The following is a 22,345-nucleotide window of genomic DNA, read 5'->3' as shown; positions in this document are numbered from 1 at the left end:
TCCTGTTTCATACATTACTAAATGTCCTGATAAGACTGGGTTAGCTGGCAGGGCATGGCACAGGAACACAGCCTTCTCAGGAGCATTTGCCTAGGAATCGATTCAATCTGAGTGAATCATTTCAGCACTGGTGTGCTTCTATCATGTGCGGCATTGAGAGGGAGTCTCGTCCTCCCCCAGGACAGTTTACATAGCCCTTTCTTTCTTTTCACTTTTTTTCAGTGTCAATTTAACAGAAAAGACAGAGATCAATTCTAGATCAATTGCTATTTGTTTGGTCCTAAAACTACTAAATATAAGATTAGCCTTGATGCTAAAGAAACAGCTTGTAGCCTGTTTATTTACTGCTTCAACAGACATAGATTGTGAATACGTACTTTTAAATCAGATTGTAGTGGGCAGACTGCAATGGCGCGTTATAAAACCGAGACAGATCAATGTCGCCCTCTGGTGGCGATAAAATTGCAGTCCGTAGTCCTTCCATCGAAGGGCGTGTTTTACGTGATTGCGTCACTGCAGTCAGTGTGGGCGCGCACGTCGCTGTAACCAGAACGACACGGAAGTGGCGGAGAGCGAATGTCAACAACAAAAAAAGAGACGGCGAAAAGGTATGAAAAATGTATTGTCGCGCTGGACAGTGTGTATAAACTTGGCCATTCATCTGTAATGTGGTGAAAATTACTATAACCAGTGGTGCGTGTGCGTTTTTTAAAATAATAATAGCCGCCAGGAGAAAGACAGGACGGAAAGTAAAGAGAGTGGGCAGCTGTCGGTTAGCATTAGCTTCTCTGGCTAACAAAGTCGAAGGAATGTGTTAGACAGCTGTGTCTCTGACTTGATAGGACAAAATGGAAACTTTCTTATGACGACTAGTGAGACACAGACTGTCGCTTTGCCGCACTGTAATTGTATCTGACGAAGTATTTTTAATATTTGTTAACGTACTTCCGGTCTGTTTCAGTGTTAACGTTAATGTTGGCGTCGAAACCAAACGCGAGCGTGACGTCAGTGCTGGGAAGAGAAGCAAAACGGGAAATTGTTCACGACTTGTTTTTGAGTGACCGCTTCTTGTTTTTTATGCTGTTTGTATGTAAGTTCAGAAAACAGGCTAGGAAGCATATTTATTTATTTCGTTTTAATTCAATAATTCTTTATGTTTCTGGTTTACAGATAAAATCAGCGCGCGCGAGGCTCCTTGGCTCTGATATCCTGCTGAGAGCTGATGGATCTACTGACATGAAGTGTTTATACCACGGAGAATGATTTAGTTTGACGTTTTATTAAATACAACCTTTTAAATCTCCGTGGGAAGAACATCAACATGCATTCCCCTTACTGCCTGTGGATTTTTAGCCTTTTATTTCTGACAGGTGAGCATGCTTTATCCCCTAAATACAGTATTGCTTGTGTCACGATCTTGTTCTCTAGAGTAGGGGTACAGAGTTAAAAATCCCAAAAGGTCCAGGGGGTCAGTGCAATTTTCTTTGGGCTGATGTCCAAATTTTGTGTGTATGTTAGGATTCAAAAACTCTCTCTCTATAGACATTGTAAGTCTACAAAAAAAATAAGCAATTTAAAAAATTTTGGATAATTTCAATAATATTTATTGCCAATTTTCAGTAACTAAATTAAACATTTGGCTAGTCTGATTTTTGATGGCCTTCTATATTTACTTGTATTTGTATGGAATACAAGGTGGCACAGTGACTTAGTGGTTAACACTGTTGCCTTGCACCTCCAGGGTCTGGGTTTGATTCCCGCCTCTGTGTGCACAGATTTTGAGTGTCTTGCCCGGGCTTGGTGGGTTTCGTTTGGGTACTCCGGTTTACTCCCACAGTCCAATAACATGCAGATCAGGCTAATTGGTGTTAGTTCCCAAATAACCCGTAGTGTGTGAATGTGTGTGTGTGCACGTGCCCTGTGATAGATTGGCACCCTGTCCAGGGTGTACCCTGCCTTGTGCCCTAAGTCTCCTGGGATAAGCTCCAGGCCCCCATGATACTATATACAGGATTAAGCGGTATAGATGATGAGTGAGTGAGTTTATATAATACAAACAACAATAATTAATCACTCTTTAGTGAATCTTAATTTGCCCGCTGCTGCACTCTAAATAAATGTGAAAGGACTCTGGTTGCTCTGTCATAGCGCGCTCTCATTTTTGGTATTTCACACGCCCTCAGCTTGGACTGCTGCGGATATAGTTTGCTTTAAAGATCCATGTTTTATCTTATAGTTTTACTTTACTGCTTTTTATTAGCTCCATGCTTTCAGAACAGATAAGACAAACTGGATTTTACCTTTTCACCGGAAGAATAAACATATACTTATCTTTTTCATTATCATTGAAGGTTCAGTCTTTATACTTTCCTTTTGTTGGAGTAAGTCAGGCTGTGTCTTCCGCACACTTTCTCCATACATGGGAAACTATCAGGTTTGCTGGCTCTGATTCTCTCATTTTATCAGAAAAGCATCAGGGTTCGGATAGAACTGTCACTTGATCCCGACTGCGGTTCGAAATTTAGTGAAGACTGCTAGATAGAATGAGATAGGTCCATTAGTTAGGTGTTGTTTTTGCTAAGGACCTGTTGAAAGTAAACTCCACCCTACATCAGAGCAGATATACGGGTGTAATGGCAGAGCTACTTTAGGCCCAGGCATGGGAGTCACAGCAGTAATTTAAAGCTAATGATAATTAAATATTAACCAGCTGCCATTGTTGATTGATAACTAATATCAGGATAGCAGAGTAGCACAGTGGTTAGCACAGTGGCCTCAGACCTCCAGGTACAAGGGTTTGATTCCCACCTGCGGACTGTGTCCATGAAGTTTGCATGTTCTCTCTGTGCTTGGTGGGTTTAATACGGGTACTCTGGTTTCCTCCAAGAAATAATGGCCTTTTCAAATTCCCTGTAGTGTGTGCCCTGCAATGGATTAGTACCCCGTCCAGGGTGTACCCTGTCTTTTGTACCGAGTCCCCTGGGATAAGCTCCAGGCTTCCCGCAAACTTGTAAAGAATATACCGTAATGTAATGTAAAAGCAGTTTTTCTTTGTCACAGCCTGTCACACTCTAATCGCTACATACAAACTTACTGATTCATTTTCTTTTGGTGTGGGATTTAGCCAGCTTTATATCTAAAAATCTCGGTGACTGCAGGGTGTCCCAGAAGTCTTTTTATAGAGGAAATAATGAGGCAAATGCATACATAACACCAGATGTGTTCATAATAAATGTGAGGGATGATTCTGTGTGTTTAAAAATAAATTAAAGGGGATGTTTTGTAGATAATGTTCCATTACAATAAACTTAACTTAAATAAACTTAACTAAAAAGACAATTACTTTGTAATTAATACTTAATCTAACATCCAAGTTGGTTTTATTCCCTTCCAGTTCACAGTCTGGAGCTGGCCTCCAGTTCAGGTGAGTGATAAGATTTTATAAAGTCATAACATTTAGACATCCTGTACAGTTCTTTATTTTGTAAAGCCCGTTCTGTACAGCTGAGTCATATTGCTTCATACGATGATAGGTACTCCAGTAATGTTTATTTTAGTACTTACTGTATCGTGAAAACTTGCCTTTGTGTTTCGTGTCTGTAATTTTATTTATTCATTGTAAACCAGACGTGGACTTCCTCTTGCGAGAAAGATTAAATTATTGATCTTGGGCTATATAAATACTTATATAAGTTGATTTATATCCTAAACAATATGTCAGTTGTGTTGTTAAATGGGAGGAAAGATGTGAAATAAATGCTTATGATAATGTGTAACAAAAACATTGCTATTATGTTTGCAGCACATTGTTTGAAGTCTTCAAAAATACTACAGGCAAGACAAGGAGAAATTCACAGTTCCACCCGCTCTGGCCCTTCTAGCCCTGTGAACTGCAGCTGGGTAATCACTTCCGCAGTAGGAGAGCGTGTGATTGTCAGGTATGGTAAGATCCAGACATCCCTAATTTAAAACATCTGATGTCTTTAAACCCGAGCAATCTGATGGAACTTTTAAAAATCTGGTGGTAAAAATTTGTGAGTTTATTTTCCACCTCACGATGAGGAAGAGAAAGGATGTAACTATTGTTAATCAGCTAATTAGTCAATGCTTACTCCTGATCCTTTTATTCATTTACATATCAGAAAAGCTCCAAAATGTCTGCACTGTAGCACTAATCTGACTATAAAGCATATACTTTTGACCTGCCCACGTTTTAATGCCATAAGAACGATTTCTACCAGGACAAACTTTAAAGAATTTATTCTGCCAAAAAAGAAAAACTTTTACAATTTCTAGCAAAAGTGCATCTAAAGGACCTTGTTTAAAATGTTATTATTCCGGCCAAGGCCATGTATTTATATTATTTATCCAATATTTATTTATTTATCCTTTTTTTTTAAATACTTTTTAAATTCCTTACATTACATCTATAACTTAATGTTATACTTGTTCATATAAATTGGTTGAATGTTTAATATACTCAGCAAAAAAAGAAACGTCCTCTGACTTTCAACTGTTTTTACTTTCAGTAAACTTTTAAAGTTTTTAGAAAACTAAAAGTGTCAACACCATAAGACATAAACTAAAAATGTTTCACAATGTGTCCCTGAATGAAGGGAGGCTCAAAATCAAAAGTACCAGTCAGTATGTGGTGTAGCCACCAGCTGCTTGAAGTACTGCAGTGCATCTCCTCCTCATGGACTGCCTATTGCGGACAGTCTGAGCACTGATGGAGGGATTGTGTGTTCCTGGTGTGACTCGGGCAGTTGTTGTGGCCATCCTGTACCTGTCACGCAGGTGTGATATTCGGATGTAGATCCTGTGCAGATGTTATTACACGTGGTCTTCCACTGCGAGGATGAGCAGCTGTCCTTCCTGTCTCCCTGTAGCGCTGTCTTAGGCGTCTCACAGTGCGGGCATGGTAATTTATTGCCCTAGCCACATCAGCAGTCCTCATGCCTCCCTGCAGCATGCCTAATGCACGTTCACGCAGATGAGCAGGGACCCAGGGCATCTTTCTTTGGGTGTTTTTCACAGTCGGTAGACAAGTCTCTTTAGTGTCCTGCGTTTTTAGAACTGTGACCCTAAATTCCTACTTTCTGTAAGCTGTTAAGGTCTTAACGACCATTCCACAGGTGCATGTTAATTAATTGATTATGGTTAATTGAACATGCATGGAAAACATTGTTTAAACCCTTTACAATGAAGATCTGTAAAGTTATTTGGATTTTTACGACATTATTGTTGAAATACGCAGTCCTGAAAAAGGGACGTTTCTTTTCTTGCTGCAACACATCTGACATATAGGATTATGTCAGATTAGGGATTATCTCAACCAGCAGCTGTCATGCTAGAAAGATGCATTTAATGTAGGTTTAATAATAATAATAATTAAAAAAATTACTTACTTTACATTTGTTATACAAGTGTAAATACTTTCAACTCTCAGAGTAGCTCTAACTCCACATTCTTATCTTTGTTTCCTTGTTATTTTATTGTTAAAAGTTTCTCAGAGGTTTTCATTAGATGTGGCTGGAGCTGGCTAAGCCTGACAACCGCTACAGGCCGGCCTGTGTCAATTTGTGGAAACGAGCTTCCCAAACCAAAGGAGTTCTACGAGGGAAACATTACAGTGACGCACCACTTTGTCCCGCACTTCTTCTCAGTTTCACAATTCCGCCTTTCATACATTAAAGGTAGCACAAATACTATTGTGTATTATAGTGTTATTTCTTCAATAATAAAAATTTACGACAATTATAACAAAATGTTTAATTCTGTCCAGACACTGGTCCGTGTTACCCGGGTGAGTTTGAGTGCTACAGTGAGCGCTGTCTTCCAATGTCCTGGCGCTGTAATGGCCAGGTCGAGTGCCTCGGGGACGGCGATGAGCTCGGCTCAGACGAGGAGGACTGTGACCCTGTTGAAGCCCAACCTTACCTGGAAAATGAGCCCACACTAGTCCCATCTGAAAACCCATCAAGCTCAGCTGTTACCAACGTGGAGATGGGGCGCAGAGCATCTGACCTCTCCGCTCCAGCCCAGGGTGGGCCCTGTGGAGGGTATCTGCAGGCCTTTTATGGTTCTTTTGTACCCCCAGTGCTGACTGGGTCTGCAATGCAGTGTGTGTGGTCAGTGGATCCACAGGACTCTCGGCCACTTAAGCTGGAGCTGCAACAGCTGGCACTTGGGTCTAGCGATGTTCTTATCATCACTGACCAGCCTGGTGGGGGCGGCAACGTCATTACAACTGTGAGTATATGGGTACAACAATGTGGGTAAATAAAAGTTTAAATTAGTATAATACCAGTGTGCATTCATTGTTTAGTACAAAACATTCAGATAATGCATGTTAGTGAATGTTCTTGATGCACTTAATTGTTACTTGTTGTATAAAAAAATAAAGACATTCGGGTTACTTAGTAACCTATTGCTATTACAACAACCATAGTACCACACTAGATTTGCATCAAATAAGCTACTAAGAAGTATATATTGGCTGTATTCGTGATAAACAACTCTGGTATTTATTCTGATAAGTTCAAGCTGATCAAAAAGTAAAAAAAAAATTAAACTGACAGTGGTAGTGCAGTACAGAAGGTAAATCAGTACATTAAAGTACACTAAACATGGAATTGAAGTACACTAAACATAATTTAGACATTATTACCCCAAATGCAGAACACAGAATGTCCAAAAAGTCAGGAAACTAGGGAAGGATGTAAGCAAATATGTCAGTCTGAAATATTTTCAGCAAAATGTGATGCAGCAGCTGAGAATAAATGTGTTGTGTGTAAGGCTGGACATGTAAAGTACATGCTGTGAGTAATTAATTAATAATACAACGTTACCTCGGCATACAAATTTAATTCGGGTTCTTAAAGCGATAATTCTTATTGCAAAACACATTTTTCCATCCTAAATAATGTAAATGCAAATAATCTGTTCCAGCCACACAAAAATATTACCAACTTTCAACACTATATGTAATTATATATTTTTTTCATATAAAACAATCAAAACATTTAGAAATGTCATGCAATGAAGTAAAATATAAAGTAAATAGACAATAAACCTCACTTGACACTGGCTGCTTTAAAAATGAAACTTCAAGTGGCTACTTTTTTTTCTTGCCACTGTCCTTGCTAATCTTCTTGGGACCAGTGGTGTAATGTCTTCATAAAGTCTTGCACCAAATGCAAAAAAACACAGAAAAGTATGTAAACTCACTTCGCTTGGCTTTCCACTGATGCAAATAAGTTTTGAATGGCTCCCTTGCGTACACGCAACCTAGCCGGTGTTCAGTTGGGGCTTAGTTCGTCCGCTCGTATGCTGAAAATTTCACTTCTTTAGGTGAACAATTGAGGTGGGGTGTTTGTATGCTGAGGTACCACTGTATGTAGTTTTCTTCTCATTGGTTCTTTACATTTCAGATACCTTGTTTAGTAAATAAAGGACAAATTGGGGTGCTCACATTTATGCATTGAGCATCTCTAGAAAATTTCAGCTGCCCTGTGATTCAGTCAAAGCATGTTCTAGTCTTTCCTCTCTCAGATTGGAAGCTGTTTTGTGATATTTGAGACTAGTGCAGGGAAAAGGACTGTAATAATATTTTTTTAATTTGAGGTGTTACTTTTGTAGTGTTTTAGAATTTTTTTTGTTTGTTTGTTCTATTACAGGTCACCTACACATCCAATTACAAAACAGTGGAGGTGGAGTCCCCTACTGGTCTGCTGTCAGTAACGTACCGTGTACAGGAGGCCTCTGATGGGCGGGGCTTTAATGCCACATACCGCATTGCTGATTACTGTCTTCCTTGGGAAGGTCTCTGTAAGGGCTCAGACGGGGGCTGTTACACGTCGAAGCAGCGCTGTGATGGCCACTGGGACTGTGCAGAAACGGGTCTGGATGAGGACGGTTGTGGCGGATGCCCGGCTGGGTACTTCCCCTGTGGGACACTAGCACTCCAGAGGACGGCGCACAGCCGGCCTGCCTGTTATTCCATCAAAGAGAGGTGCAACTACCAGCTGAACTGCGCTGACGGGAGTGACGAGCGAGAGTGCAAAGTGTGTCAGCCTGGCACATTCCATTGTGACAGTGACAGGTGTGTGTGTGTGCGCGCGCGCAACTGGTTTAGTGCCTTTTCACTTAACTTTATTAATGAGTATAAATTATTCACATAAACTGTGAATGTAGAAGCAGGTTTATATTTACAAGATATGGAACACAACTTACGGAAATGCATCCTTGGGCAACACATCTTCACTTTAGTATATAAATCTAAACATATTCACACACACTGTAATCTTTTTAAAAATGTGTCAGTACAAATAATTCTTCCAGGCAACTCCTACCACTATTGGCTACATTCTTGTGCCCTAATTGATCTATGGTACATACCAGCATTTACTACACATTCACTAAACCCATTGTTGTTTGATCAGATTAAAATGGCTTTACAAGGGACAAATTTACAAATTTGTCAAGGGAATAAAAACAAGCAAAACATATATTTTTTAAATGTGGCACATAACATAAGGGACAAAGTTAGAGGTTGGGATATAACTTAATTTTTATTTTATTAAACGTTCGATAATTTTTATTCTTTGTCGGAAGAAAACAGAGGTCGCGAAGCTAGTTTGGTTGCTGTCATGCGCACTTGCTCCACGACCGGCACTAGGACCCTAGAGTAGTACGATGGTCGCGATTCAGGAAGTATAAAAGTAGACAAGATGGCACTGATGGGAAAGACAAACGAGTCGATGCATTTCCATTCTTTTATTTACTGCCTTGTCAGGCAATATTACAAACTTCCGGTTGGAATCCGTATTTAAATCAAACAAAAAACTACTAAAAGAAAATAGGTTCAGGCTCCATATTCCAGCTCATCTCACATTTCCGCGTTCACGCACATTGGACTGCATTACCCACAAAGCACTGCCTGCACTAGACTACACTCCCGTAAACAGCTGCCGTAAAATCAGCCTCTCTCCTGCAACAGCAGGTATAATTGTGTAAACTCTTGCCCTCGGCGTGAGAGAGTTCTTACAATGACTCGCGTGGTTATCCTGCCTGTTCGCGCTATTTCCGCGTTTGGATTTACCGTCCACGCTACAAGGGCTAACTGCTAGTCTTCTGGTCCGCTTCCGGTTGCCCGTGACAGTTGCATAAACAAAGGCACTCGCTCTCTGGTAACCTAGCAACGTAGGGAGTGATACACTAACGTCAATCATGTAACAGTATCACGTTGGGTTGCGCCATGTCGTTGTCTTGTGCTGGTCTGCTGGAAACATCTTTAAAAGCAGAAAATGCACTTATTTTATTACACTTTATTAAGCATTTCTTACATTTTCTTTCATTTTGCACCTTAAATGTTAAGAGAAGTGTTCATTGTGATTATATTTTTCTCCTGGTCCTTATTTTAAATGGGTCATAAAAATATCAATAATTATCTATATCGACCGATATGAAACACTGATATTGTGATACAGTTTTTAGCCATATTGCCCAGCCCTATGTTAAATATTATAAAATGCATGAAGAAAATAAAGTTGAAACATGTTCATTTACTATTTATTCACGTTTCAGGCCTGAAGGCTGCTTTATGATTTGAAATCCTGTTACGAGCTCTGGTGCAGTAGAGGTGTGTTTGTGTACGAGTCTAATACTCCGTCCCTGTTGTGCTGCAGGTGTGTGTTTGAGAGCTGGCGCTGTGATGGACAAGTCGACTGTAAGGATGGCACTGATGAATTAAACTGCACTGTAACTCTGCCTCGAAAAGTCATCACCGCAGCAACTGTGGGCAGCCTGGTGTGTGGTCTGCTGCTGGTCATTGCAATGGGCTGCACCTGCAAACTATACTCACTTCGGACAAGAGAATACAGGTGAACCTAACTTTCAAGTAGCCTTATATTGTCTTTATTGTTTTTCTTTTTTATATAAAATCTGTTTTAGATTATTTTATGGTAATTGTGTATGCAACAGTTAAATGCTAGTTATAGAGAGAAAATGCCTAATATAAATTACTTTCTCATTAAAACCTCTGTGTCTGCATGGTTGTTCTGTTCTGCTGTAGCTTGTTTGCCCCAATCACTCGTCAAGAGGCAGAATTTATCCAGCAACAAGCTCCGCCCTCCTATGGTCAGCTGATTGCTCAGGGAATTATTCCTCCTGTAGAGGATTTCCCAACTGAGAACCCCAATGAGGTATGATTAAAAAAAAGGGGAGAAATATTCATATAATTATATTTTCAGTTTGTGGGTAATGCAAATGGTCAATGAGGAAATTATATAATAAATTTTCTCAAATTAAATGTTTTATATTTTTCTCTTTTTTTCCCCTTGTTGTTGTTAATCTAATTCTTATTTTTTTTTCTTCTCCCGTATCTCAGCCCACGTCCCTTTCTCTGAGAGGACTGCTTCAGATCCTCAGACAGGACAACATCTCTTCCCCACGCCGAAGACGCAGGCCGCGGATTGTCCGACGGGCAATTCGACGCTTGCGCAGGTGGGGTCTGATTTCCAGACCAACCTCTAGATCTACCCAGACCACGAGCTCCCCCACAGAACAGACAGAAACTGGTTCTGCAGGCCAGGAGCCCAGACAGTCCGGCCCTACCAGCTCAGCGGTGCCCAGGGAAACTACTGACCAGCCACTGCCACAAAAAGTGTCGCTGTCTCAACAAACAGAGCAAGAACAACAAGCAGATGCAACACTTTCTCTTTCTCCTTCTCCCCCTCCTCCTCCTCCTCCTCCTACATCACATCCCACAACCCCGCCCTCTGTCCAGCCAGCTGATGCTCCGGAAACACGTCAGACCCCACCTGTCACTGTTGCCCCCAGCAGTCCTTCACTGGCCTCTCTCTTCCATTCTCTGGGGCTGAGCATCTCTCGTTTCAGACCTTCGTCTTCCCCTACTGCACTTCCGCTCTCATCTTCCCCTTCTTTTTCTACCTCTTCCTCAGAAGATGAAGTGCTACTGATCCCTCTTTCCGATGACACAACCTCTGAGGATGACGTGCCCATGCTGACTTAAAATGGACTGCACCCGCTTTCACTTTTCTTATCTTTTATCACATTCTCCCTGTTTTTCCCCTCCAAGCGGCATCATGTCTGCAGTCTGCTGGCAAGGTGCCTTATTTTACATGAATAGGTTCATTTTCCCGATTATAAATGTGTCAAGTATTGGATGACTGTGCTGGAGTTTAGTCGCTGTGCTTTTTAGATGTGCACTTGTGATGGAAGAAAAATGTTGCACAAAAAAATTCTTCCACAGCCTCTCCTAAACGAGTGTGTTTTCATGCACAATCTGATGTCATCTCATTTCAGCATTTTCATGTGGTTGAACCTGTGCATGTGTGGAAATTATAAGATTAAGGAACTAAAGCATGCACTTCAATTAAAATTGAGATGGTTCAATTGTTCGAGGACAGACAGCGTTATGTGAAATTAGCAATGTTTAAAATCATGTTTTTAAAAGCAAACTTTAAATATATTTTCTGGTTAATGGAACAAATACTTTCACTACTTTAGCCTTGATTCTAAAATAGATACCATAATTTAGTGAGTCTTGCCGAGACAGATTATAATATTGCTTAAAAACAAGCAAATCATTCTTTTTGTTGTTAAGGATGCTCCGATTTATCGGTTATACCCAAGTATCGACCGATATTTGCCTTGTTAACTGCACTTGGCCTTTCCGTAAATAAGTTAATTTTCACTTATGGCAGTGGCCGATGTTTTTCTATTTGCATCAGTTCAATGTGGAACTGGTTATGTGGTGTATTGGTTAACTGTAGTCTGACTGGGCAACAGTAGCCTATCCAGCCAGCTACAGCTTATGGAAAATTTCAATAGCTGGCACTGTAATACCACACAAACCTGCCCTTTTGTCACAATCTTCTAACGCAGACTGGTGTATTTTTATTCAGACAAAATAAAACATTGTCCACATGAGTCCACATAAACACTGTTTATTACGGGGAAAGTTCAGCTGGAGGTTAATTAGTGCAGCACTAGAGCACTCTTCTTTTTTCAAGTCTAGTTTACCATTAAAAAAAAGAACAACAACAAAAGCAACAACAACAAAAAAAAAAACATTGGTATCAGCCACATTATAATTTTGAATATCGGCATCAGCCCAGAATTTCTCAATCGGTGCATCCTTAGTTGCAATGATGACTTTCTTTTTCTTTTTTTTCACACAGAAACATTAATTGAAATATTCTGCCCGGTGTGTTTCCCTTGGCAAAATTCACAGCATCATGCTACAAATATCCAGGCTATTCTCTTGTGATTTATTTTTGTACAATTAATTAACATCTGTATGTATTTATATATATTTGTGTGTGGGTGTGTGTGTGTGTGTCTTTTACTGCTATACACCTGGCTGTGTGTATTCTTTAGAAGTGCCTTTGATAGAGCTTCCTATAGATCACTAGACATTATGTGACTGTATGTACTTGCACATGAAGGTCAAACACACACATGCAAAAGTTTACACCTCAGTTTGATATTAAAATCACCCAGGCCATGTTTAGGCTATTGCATGGCAGAAACGTGTATATGTGTGTTTGTGTGAATGTAGTCACTCTGTTGAGACAATCCTTCTTGGTGCCTGAGGCAGGTTTGTTATTTTGCACCACCAACCTGAATTACTTTAATGAAAATTAAACATTTCTTCTAATTTCAGCTTCAGTAAAAAGTGAAAGAAACACGAGTGCCATAACTATAATCCTCTTTTGCACTTGCTCTTATGAATTCCTTCTTTTCGCCATGTTGATATTGTTTTTATTACTGAATGTATTGAAGCGGCTAGCTGTGTAACATGTTTCTCGCTAGTGGTGATTGCAATAGAAATTTTGTGGTTTTAAATGAAAAGAGAAAGAAAATACTTTTCTTAAGATGTGTTTCATTGTATATATGCTGAAAGATCTAGAGAAACCACAATGAATAAATCATTTGCACTTTTATTCTGAGCGCTTTGTCATTATTATTGTGTGTTTAGGGAACTTGGTTCTATAGCTCCTTTTGATGTTTTTCATGATATAATTGGAGATTTTCAGTAAAGGAAGCAATCTAAGGTTAGCTCCACTGAAACTCATCATGATATGATATAATGGGTTATTACCACATCAAAGCCTCTATTGTCCTTGTCCTTTCCTTGGTTGAGAACAGTGGTCACCTAGACAAAGGAAACAACATTAAGGAGAGAGAGAGAGAGAGAATACAAGAGGAGTGAAAACACATTGTGGAGCTTTCATTGATTTGAAGCAATCTGATACAGGTCAGCTACATCTGTTTTTATTGGTTTTAAATTACTTATCAAAGATTTATTGGTGCTATAAGGCTTTTTTTTTCTGGTATGAGAATGAAACAATAAGGAAATCTAAAGTGTATATAGTGGTGGGTACAATGGTTAACAGGAGTGGTGCTTTAATATCTTTGGTCTATGTGAAAGGAAAGCAGAGCTAAGCTCCAGTGCTATAGTTTAATATATATATAATATTATTATTTTTGTTATAATTACACCATGATATATATATATATATATATATATATATATATATATAACATCCACTATATACATACATCATAGCATGGTAAAATTATAACAAAAGTAATAATGATATATTGTCATAATGTTCTGCAAAAATAATGGAAAAAAGATTTAATTGTGACATTGCAAAAAAAAAAAAAATCAGTGAAATATGAATTCAATCAAGGCAAATGATAAGTGTTGCCTATATGTTCTTGATACGTAATTAATTCTCTTTTCCTAAAAGTCAAAAAAGTATAAGCTTTTGATAGCATTTTAATTGCTATCTGGCTATGTACTGTAGCTGCAGTTAGTTTTGCTTTTTATTATTGATTTAAACATTTTTATTTATGTTTTTTTCTTTTATTATTTGTAAATAGATTTGATTGCTTTATGCATATAAATTGTGATGTGCAATCTGTATGATCAATATAAAGAGTGCAAAACCATCTTTAATCCTTTGGCCATTACACAAAGCTTCCAGATGATGGCATTTCCAAACCCTCTTCTTCTTCTTCTGTTGCTGTTGATGCCACACATTTGGGGAAAGTGCATCTTTGATGAAGTGCAAAGTTCAATCCGGGTTCTGTCTCCTCCAAGCTCTTTTAACTGGACCTTCAAAGAAGATGATGCAAAGCGTGAGGTGTCTCCTAAAAGACAAGAAGATTGGCTGACACATGTTCAGATCCAGGACCATCAGAACGCCATATCACAAGATTTTCCACATGAAAGATCTAAAAGGATGATCAGGGATGGGACTGAAGTAATCAAAAAATTACAACCAATTAGGATTAAGACATGGACTCCTAGAGAGAGTGCTGTTCTCCCACAGTGGGAAAAAGAGAGACTGGATGCAGCTGTTAGTGATGCGATCAGCACAGTGTCCAAACTACTTGCAGGTATTGTTTGCATTGGTATTGGGAGCCAGCCAGCCATGGCAAATTTTGTCTGAGGTTTGCTTTTTTTATTTTTTATTTTGCACTGGAGCTCAAGTAATAGAAGCTTATATGTTCATGGTTAGTTTCAATTAATTGCACAATCACAGCACTTTTATAATAAAATGTGTAGATACATGTAAAAATACTAATTCTTGCATTTATGATAACTGCTGTATGTAAATGTGTAATATGTATTAATATATATTTATGTTAAAAACTACATGCATTGATCAGTCATAACATTATAACCACCTGCCTCATATTGAGTGTCCATCTATCCATCTAGTACCCTCTGTAGTGCAACTAGGTGCCATGGAGGTCAATGGTGACCAGTGTATTTATTCCCATTTTAAGACGGTAGTGGGACCTCCAATATTGAGTATGTCAGTGCCTCCAAAACAGGCTGAACCTGTTGAGGTATGGACTCCATGGTACCTCTGAGGGTGTACTGTGTTTACTGGGACCAAGCCATCAGTAGCAGATCCTTTAGGTCCTGTAAATTGTGAGGTGGAGGCTTTGTGGATTGGATTTGTACTTCCAAGCACATTCCACAATCTAATTAAAATCTATGGAATTTGTAGTGATCTAAAGAACTATAATTTTGTAATCTATAGAACACATCAAAGTCATCTTTGCCTTCAATGCCATTACTTGCCTTCTTTCCATAGTGCATCCGTGTGCAATCTCTTTCTCAGGTAAGCGAGACATACGCTCCTGGCCTTCTTCATGTAAAAAAAAAAGTGATTCATCAGATCAGACCAACTTTTCCATTGCTCTTCAGTCCAGTTCTAATGCTTATTTGCCCAGTGCAGGTGCTGTTAATGGTGGACATGGGTCAGCATGAGCACTCTGTCCAGTTTGTGGCTACACACCCCCATCCGGAAAAAAAAAAACTGATGTGCTGTGTGTTTTGTGTTCTATCAGAACCAGCATTAACTTCTTTCAGCAATTTGAGACTTTCTGTCTTTTCTGAGGTAGAGCTCTTCTATTTGTTCGGACTACAAAAGCCAGACTTCCCTTCAGTGAGCTTAAGCAGCCCATGACCCTGTCACCACTTTACTCGTCTTTCTTTCCTGTCATACTTTTCTTTCCTGACCACTGCAGAACAGAAACATCCCACTAGAGCCGCGATTTTGTATTTGCTTTGACACAGTCATCCAGACATCACAGTTTGGCCCATGTCAAAATCACTCAAATCCTAACGCTTGCCCATATTTTTCTGCTTCCAACACATTAACTTCTGGGACAAAATGTTCACTTGCTGTCTTATATGTCCCACACACTTCCAGGTACCATTGTAACGAGATAATAAAAGTTTACCTCTCAGTGGTCATAATATTATGGCTGATTGGTGTACCAGCTTAAGATAATGAACACCTCAATTTTAAGAAGGGTGTGTAATATGTTAGGTATGCAGTTAGCTCAGTGCTAAAATAAAGGCCATACACTTTCTTTACCTTTAACTTCAGTGCAAAGTAAACCAAACAAAAATAGTTTGAATTAACCATTTTGTTTCCCCAAAATTTATTGTTGACTGTAATTTTTAACCACACATGAGTGCCTTGTTTGATCATTGCTTATTTCCAATAATAATGTTTTATTTATTGTTAATATTAAATTAATTACTTAATTTTCTTTTGCTTTTAAAATGTGCATTGGTTTGTCTCTAGTATGGAGGGTTAGCAGCACGCTGCTGCTGCACAGAGATATCAATAAGTATTGCCGCTTCATCTGGAGGAACAGGAGCGCTGCCAACTTCAACAAGTCAGTTCTTTCTCTGCTATACTGGCTTTGCTATGTAAATATAATTTGCATGCTATATTTAAACCACATCCTCATTTTTTTAAAGTTATAATTAGTCAGTGTACTGTATTACAGGTGTGGCAGAGCCAGTGATAACTACCGGACTGAGAGCTGTTTGGGTGTGACTGTAAGTCAGCAGTTTTCTACACACTACATTTCGCTCATATGACCTGTGTACTAACTCTTTGTTGACTGACAGATCCCAGATGAGCACCTGAGAGGCTGTGCTGTTTACCCTCATCCTGACCAGCCAGACTTGAAGGTGATAAAACAAGATGGCACAGGACTTCCCGACACAGATGTCCTACTTTATGTGACAGCTCAAAGCACTGATAAATGCAGAGCTGATGTAAGTAGTGGTGATATGAGAGTAAATACTCACCCATTAGGTTACTCACCATGTATCACTATAAGTGTATCATTATATTCTGGTGATTTGAAACAATGTAGCTCATCCAAAATGATTAGGAAAGGCAGGCCTACTGTTAATCAAGGGATTACTGGTTACACAGTGGGTGGAGATATTTACCTCTTATTGTCACTAAAATCTATATTGAGAAGATCAAAATAGATCAGGTTATGGGGGCTGAAAGATGGGGTGAAGTGGAGAGCCCAGAGATAGACAAGAGCCCTGTGTCTTAAAACTAACTAATGAGACTATATTTATTTTATATCATTATTACTGTACATATTATTTACAGAATATGATATAAATGTCAATTTAAATATTGCATATGTTAGGCATGAAGTGAACAGTCAGTTCTCAAAGTAGGTGTGCTAAAAGCAGGAAAAATAAGATCTATGGAAAAAATAAGGATTGAGAGCTTTATCTCTGGCTATGTTGTGATGACTAAAGGAGATAACCCTGCATCAGTGTCATTAGCATACTAAGCTTATTGACGTGCAGCAAAGGTCTGGTCTGATCACATAGGTAAGCCAAGGTAGGCAAGTTCTTGAAAAAGTGTCTGGCTGTGGTAAAAAGTCTCACATCTTTGTGGACAGGGCTGCATAGCTGCAGACAGTCAAAGTAGCCATGCTGACCCTTGTCCACTACTGAAAGCTCATACAATGGGCATGCGATCATGCTTTCTTTTGCATCATGTGGATAGTTGGGTGCGTGTACGTCACTGGGCAAGAGATGGTTTCAGAATGAACTATGGGAAGACAGTGTGATGATTCTAGGGAATGTTCTGCTGAAAATCCCCAGGGTCCTGGTATTCATGTGGATATTTCTTAGAAACATAATACCTATAAAAATCTGTTGCAGACCAAGTATTCCCTCATGGCAGTGGCCTCTTTCATCCTCTTTCAGGAAACTATGCCCTGCCGCACTGGAAAATCGTTTAAGAATTGTTTGAGGAACATGACAAAGACTTTAAAGGCAGGTGACAAGTGTTGACTTGGCCTCCAAATTCCTAGATCTCAATCTGGCCTCTGTGGCATGTGTTGGCCTAACAAGGCTCCACCTTATATCTTAAAGGATCTGCTGATCAGACCTTTGGTGCCAGACTTCAGTACTTTTTTTGGTTAGCAAAAAGTACAATGATAAATAAATAATGAATATAAAATTAATGACATGTATATATTTGTTATGGGCAAAATTGGTAACATGAGTCCTGATGATGTTAAGGTGTTATTTGCTCTTAGTCTAGTGTGCTGGCCTATTCAGCTCATTGTCAGAGTGACTCAGAGGGACGGCCATTGGCTGGTGTTATGGTCATCTGCAGAGAGCCACTCAGCAGTGAAGGATTCAGTCATGAACATATGGTGCAGGTATCTGCATATGAACATGCATGTTGCATAAATGAATAGTTAAATTAGTAGAAAAAAAAAGTTTGTATTTGATGTTTTGCGTTACATTCTTTGACAGACTGTCATCCATGAGATGTTGCATGTGCTGGGTTTCAGTAAAGAACTTTTCAGCAAGTGGACAGATCGTTCTCTCGCCTCCCAGAGTATTTTTTTTTTATATTATTGATTAGAAGCTGTATACAATTATAAACATTTACTATCATTCATAAAATATTTTACTGTGTACAGTAGAGAATACTGTCTGTAGCAATAATAATATGTTGGTGTCATGTAGGGGGCATGGACTCTAATGGTCAGATGGTTTACAGTGATGAGTTTGGACAGATGAGGCTCTACAGTCCCAATGTGAATAAGGCTCTACAAAAACACCTTAACACTTCACACACTGACTTGGGAGCTCCACTAGAAAATCAGGTATATGAACTCATATGATTTAAGTTAAAATATTAAATATGGCATAATACCTCATGTTTGTAAGATCTTTCTCTCCCGCTTGCTCTCCTTTCCTCTTTCTCTCTCACTCTTTCTTTCTATTTCAGGATGCTGATTTTCGTGGTTTCTCATCACACTGGGAGGCTAGAGTTCTGCAGGGTTCCATTATGACAGCCATGTTACCAGAACCGCCTCTGGTCCAGATCGATGCAGTCACCCTCTCTGCTCTCCAGGACACAGGGTGGTATGCAGTCAACCAAAGCCATGGCCAGAATTTACTCTGGGGAGAGAGTAAGAGGGGCTCAGTATCTACTATGGGGATGGGAAAAACTCACAAGTATGGATAATGTAATTTGTAAGCACTCTGGTTTTAAAAAGTAAAAGTATTGCCACAAATTTATTAATCAATTAACTAGACCAGATGAAACTAATTACACAATTCACTTACTCATTTACCAATTCTTCAGTCAAATTTAAAATTTTATTTGTCACATACACAGTCATATATGGTATGATATGAAGTGAAATGCTTATACGACTGCTAATGACCTAATAATTTTTAAAAAGAAAGGGTTCATTAAAAAAAAAGAAGAATTTTTACAAATTGTAACTATACAAAAATATGGAAGAAAACTTCAGGTGTAAAAAGAATTAGAAATTTATATTATGCACAAATAATAATAATAATAATAATAATAATAGAATAAAGGAGGAATATAAAAAATATAATAAACTATAATAAAATACAGAAAGGTTGAAGTGGAATGTAGAACCATGTCCAGTCATGAGCAAAACAATGTGCAGAATGGACAGAAAAATATGCAAAATATTGCAGTTCAAAGTTCACAGTTCTGTGGTGTGCAAAATGTGCAAGTGTGCCATATGTAGTGTGATTGTAAAAAATCAGATCAGAGTGTTAAGTCCTGTGTGCTGTTGTGATTGAGAGTCCATATTGCTTGCGGGAAGAAGATCCATATGGCAATATGACTGTATAATATATTTTAACAAAGAACATTTGTAATATTACGTCATAGTCATATATTGAATATCATGCACAGGAATAGTGTTTAAAGTGTCGATCAAAAGTGCATTCAGCTGTCCTGTGATGATTTTTGAGTCTCCTAAAGTTTCTGGGGGCAATTAACTAACAGTAAGAACTAATTGGAACTTCACTGTATACTGTATATGTAATAAAAAATTATGATGTTATAATCTTTATGTTTTGCTGGGTTTGTAGATGAAGGTGCTTTCTTTGGGTCTGTTTCCACCTGTATCAGGGCGTCATCCTTCTTCTGTACTGGCAGGTACTGTAGGAATTTCTGATATACACATGCAGTACATAATGTATGGACTTTAAAGAACTGTTTTGTGCTCTCAGTGGATTTGGCTGCCATTACCTTCACCTCCACAAGGGGGTGTGCCAGAGTGATCAGTATCTGGAGGGCTGTCGAATTTACAAACCTTTAACCAATGGTGTAAGTCTTCTAAACCCCTCTGTCCTTGTTATTATTGAAAACTCTGCTTATGTTTATACTTGACTTATGTCCTTTTATTTCTTTTCTCAACAATAATTCATTTTTGTTCCTCCCCAAAAGAGTGAATGTTGGAAAGAAGAGAATGAGACAGGTAGTGGACCAGAGGTGTGGAGCGGAGAAATCTTTCACTTAGATAGCCGCTGTTTTCTGTCAAATATTATTAAAGAGGTATAGATGCATAAGGTTTTTTTGTGCCAATTCATTTGTAAAAAACAATCTTTTTTTAACATTGAAAATAACAAAGTTAAAGTTTATTATTGTATTACTTTTATAGGATCATTCCTCCTTAAACGCTTCTCTGTCAGGCCGCTGTTACAGACACAGGTGCACTGGAAGGAACAGATATCAGATTCAAGTGAGGGGTTCTGATTGGCTGAACTGCCCACCTGGGAGGAGCATCAAGGTATATACAAATAAGTCAAGCAATAAAAGTAACACAGCCCTGATATGGTTAGATAATCCTTGTTAACGATAAGAATATAAAATATTAAAAAAATGTTCTGTTTCTTTTAAATGTTATTTATATAGCTCTATTAACAATTGTTATTGTCGCAAAGCAGCTTTGCACAATCATATTAATGATGATGTCTGTAACACTGGTACATTCATTTGTAAGTATTTTTTTGTCTTAAGGTATTTGGATATCATGGTGCAGTGTTTTGCCCTGACAAACGACTATGTCATTACCAGGATATAGCTCCACCCACTTCACTGCACAAGCCCCTCCCCTCACTTCTGCCTTTCATGACATCCCTATCCAGGTCAACACTGTGCAACACACACACACACACACACACACACACACACACACACATTTAAGTAGTAGATATAAAATTTTAAAGAAATTTAACTTATCATTATTTATCATCTACAGGGATCAATTTCTGACAGAAAAGCCCACAACTGGCCTCAGGTTTGACTTTGACCCTTCCTTCTTAAAGACGAGTGTAATGACAACAATGGGTGTCATTGCTGTGCTATTTTTCTTGGGCTCTTTCATGATAATCTACAGGAAGTGCTACCCATCCAGGCACCGAGTGCATGCCCTCTTACCTTATACAATTCATGTGTAGGACATTGTTATGTCATGTTTTTCTATTGACTCTATTAAACATTTAAATGCATTGCATTCCTGCCCCTAAAGTATATGAAATGTTTTTTTTTTGCTCATTGCCAGTTATCACAAATGCTTGTTTGTTGGTTGTAGTTGTTGCCGCCAAACAGTTATTAGGTTTAGGGGAAATTACTTTTTCACATAGGGCCAGGCGGGTTTCACCACCTTTTTTTCCTTAATAATTGAAATTGTATTTACTTGGGTTAACTTTGTGTAATATTGAAATTTGTATAATGATTTGAATCATTAAAGTGTGACAAATATGCAATAAAATTATATTATATTTTATTCTATTATATTTTATTCTATATATTGTGTCAAGGACTGAATACAGATACAATTGTATGGATACAATTTCTCAGGTAAAGACTGATCAGTAAAGGAGTAGATATGAGATCTGAACTTTACATCATAAAAGGAGACCAGACCCTCCATAGTCCATAAATATCCCCACTTTCTCCACCTTCTCTCTCAGTGTGAGTGGGACAGAGGGATCAGCATTAGCCCAGTACTGAACCAGTACTGCAGTTTATGTGGAATCCACTTCTTTCTGTCAATGTTCTCGCTTACAATTCCTAATGTCCACTCAGTTTTAACCCTGATCTGCACCTCATAATAAGATCTCCTAAAAGAAAAACTCTGCTGTCTCAAAGCAGAGAAAAAATAAAATCTTTCTTTTATCTTTCTTTTGTAGGAGGGAGAACCTGTCGTATGAGTCCATTTCTTACTTCTTTTCCATCTTCAGAAAATAAGGATGAACTGTTTTGGGATCCAGAGTCACATTCACTGAGAGAAACACAGACACACATTTTACACATCTTGAATGCTGTAGAGTTTAAACTTTCTGTTCAATTCTCTTTGGTAAATATTACTTCAATAAATCTTAAAGTATATCACGGCTTCTAGATGCAGCAAAAACAGTGCTAAAAGTAAAGCTTCTAGAAAAAAAGATTATATACCTTTGTGATTATATTTGATCAGAGTGATAATGTCTGTGAAAGAGGGATGAACATCTGGTAGTAATTAAATTTACTTTGCACAACTTAAAATAAGAACATGGGACTGTGTGCTTCTAAATTGGAAAAAGTCAATAAATGTTAATTTGAATTAAAACAAATTTTGCCTTTACCATCACAATGTTTAGCTACACATATCTTTCTCATCAAATTGCTGC

General features: G+C 38.5%; 2 protein-coding genes across 3 annotated transcripts; both read left to right on the top strand.

Annotated features, from left to right (window-relative positions):
* Positions 1 to 500: 500 nt before the first annotated feature.
* Positions 501 to 12,971, top strand: lrp10 (low density lipoprotein receptor-related protein 10). 2 transcript variants are annotated; one of them, XM_053497322.1, is made up of 11 exons: positions 527 to 608; positions 962 to 1,090; positions 1,171 to 1,370; positions 3,395 to 3,424; positions 3,803 to 3,938; positions 5,506 to 5,696; positions 5,786 to 6,252; positions 7,680 to 8,104; positions 9,690 to 9,884; positions 10,076 to 10,205; positions 10,391 to 12,971. In XM_053497322.1, exons 3-11 carry the CDS (start codon positions 1,322 to 1,324, stop codon positions 11,033 to 11,035), a joined length of 2,268 nt encoding a protein of 755 aa, XP_053353297.1. In that variant the 5' UTR covers positions 527 to 608; positions 962 to 1,090; positions 1,171 to 1,321; the 3' UTR covers positions 11,036 to 12,971. The 2 variants fall into 2 exon arrangements, with proteins under 2 accessions (XP_053353289.1, XP_053353297.1); XM_053497314.1 differs by lacking the exon at positions 962 to 1,090 and having other exon boundaries at positions 501 to 608.
* Positions 12,972 to 14,021: 1,050 nt separating this feature from the next.
* LOC128524678 (ciliated left-right organizer metallopeptidase) lies at positions 14,022 to 21,130 on the top strand. The gene is made up of 14 exons (XM_053497393.1): positions 14,022 to 14,436; positions 16,146 to 16,239; positions 16,354 to 16,405; positions 16,478 to 16,627; positions 17,926 to 18,051; positions 18,149 to 18,233; positions 18,365 to 18,504; positions 18,630 to 18,813; positions 19,760 to 19,826; positions 19,901 to 19,997; positions 20,118 to 20,225; positions 20,332 to 20,460; positions 20,691 to 20,818; positions 20,932 to 21,130. The coding sequence occupies exons 1-14, from the start codon at positions 14,022 to 14,024 to the stop codon at positions 21,128 to 21,130; spliced, it is 1,974 nt and encodes a 657-aa protein (XP_053353368.1).
* The last annotated feature ends 1,215 nt before the right edge of the window (positions 21,131 to 22,345 follow it).

The sequence above is a fragment of the Clarias gariepinus genome, chromosome 1 (assembly GCF_024256425.1).
Source record: "Clarias gariepinus isolate MV-2021 ecotype Netherlands chromosome 1, CGAR_prim_01v2, whole genome shotgun sequence".
NCBI classification, from domain to species: Eukaryota; Metazoa; Chordata; class Actinopteri; order Siluriformes; family Clariidae; genus Clarias; species Clarias gariepinus.
Note: the sequence above shows the minus strand (reverse complement) of the source record. Positions and strands in the feature narration are given on the sequence as shown.

Bases quoted from the DNA above. Each gene is read 5' to 3' on its own strand.
- LOC128524678 (XM_053497393.1), top strand. From the start codon at position 14,022: ATGATGGCATTTCCAAACCCTCTTCTTCTTCTTCTGTTGCTGTTGATG. The intron at 16,406-16,477 runs GTAAGTCAGCAG...GTTGACTGACAG, and splicing joins AGAGCTGTTTGGGTGTGACT to ATCCCAGATGAGCACCTGAG. The intron at 16,628-17,925 runs GTAAGTAGTGGT...ATTTGCTCTTAG, and splicing joins CTGATAAATGCAGAGCTGAT to TCTAGTGTGCTGGCCTATTC.
- lrp10 (XM_053497314.1), top strand. From the start codon at position 1,322: ATGCATTCCCCTTACTGCCTGTGGATTTTTAGCCTTTTATTTCTGACA. The intron at 3,939-5,505 runs GTATGGTAAGAT...TATTGTTAAAAG, and splicing joins GGAGAGCGTGTGATTGTCAG to TTTCTCAGAGGTTTTCATTA. The intron at 9,885-10,075 runs GTGAACCTAACT...GTTCTGCTGTAG, and splicing joins CTTCGGACAAGAGAATACAG to CTTGTTTGCCCCAATCACTC.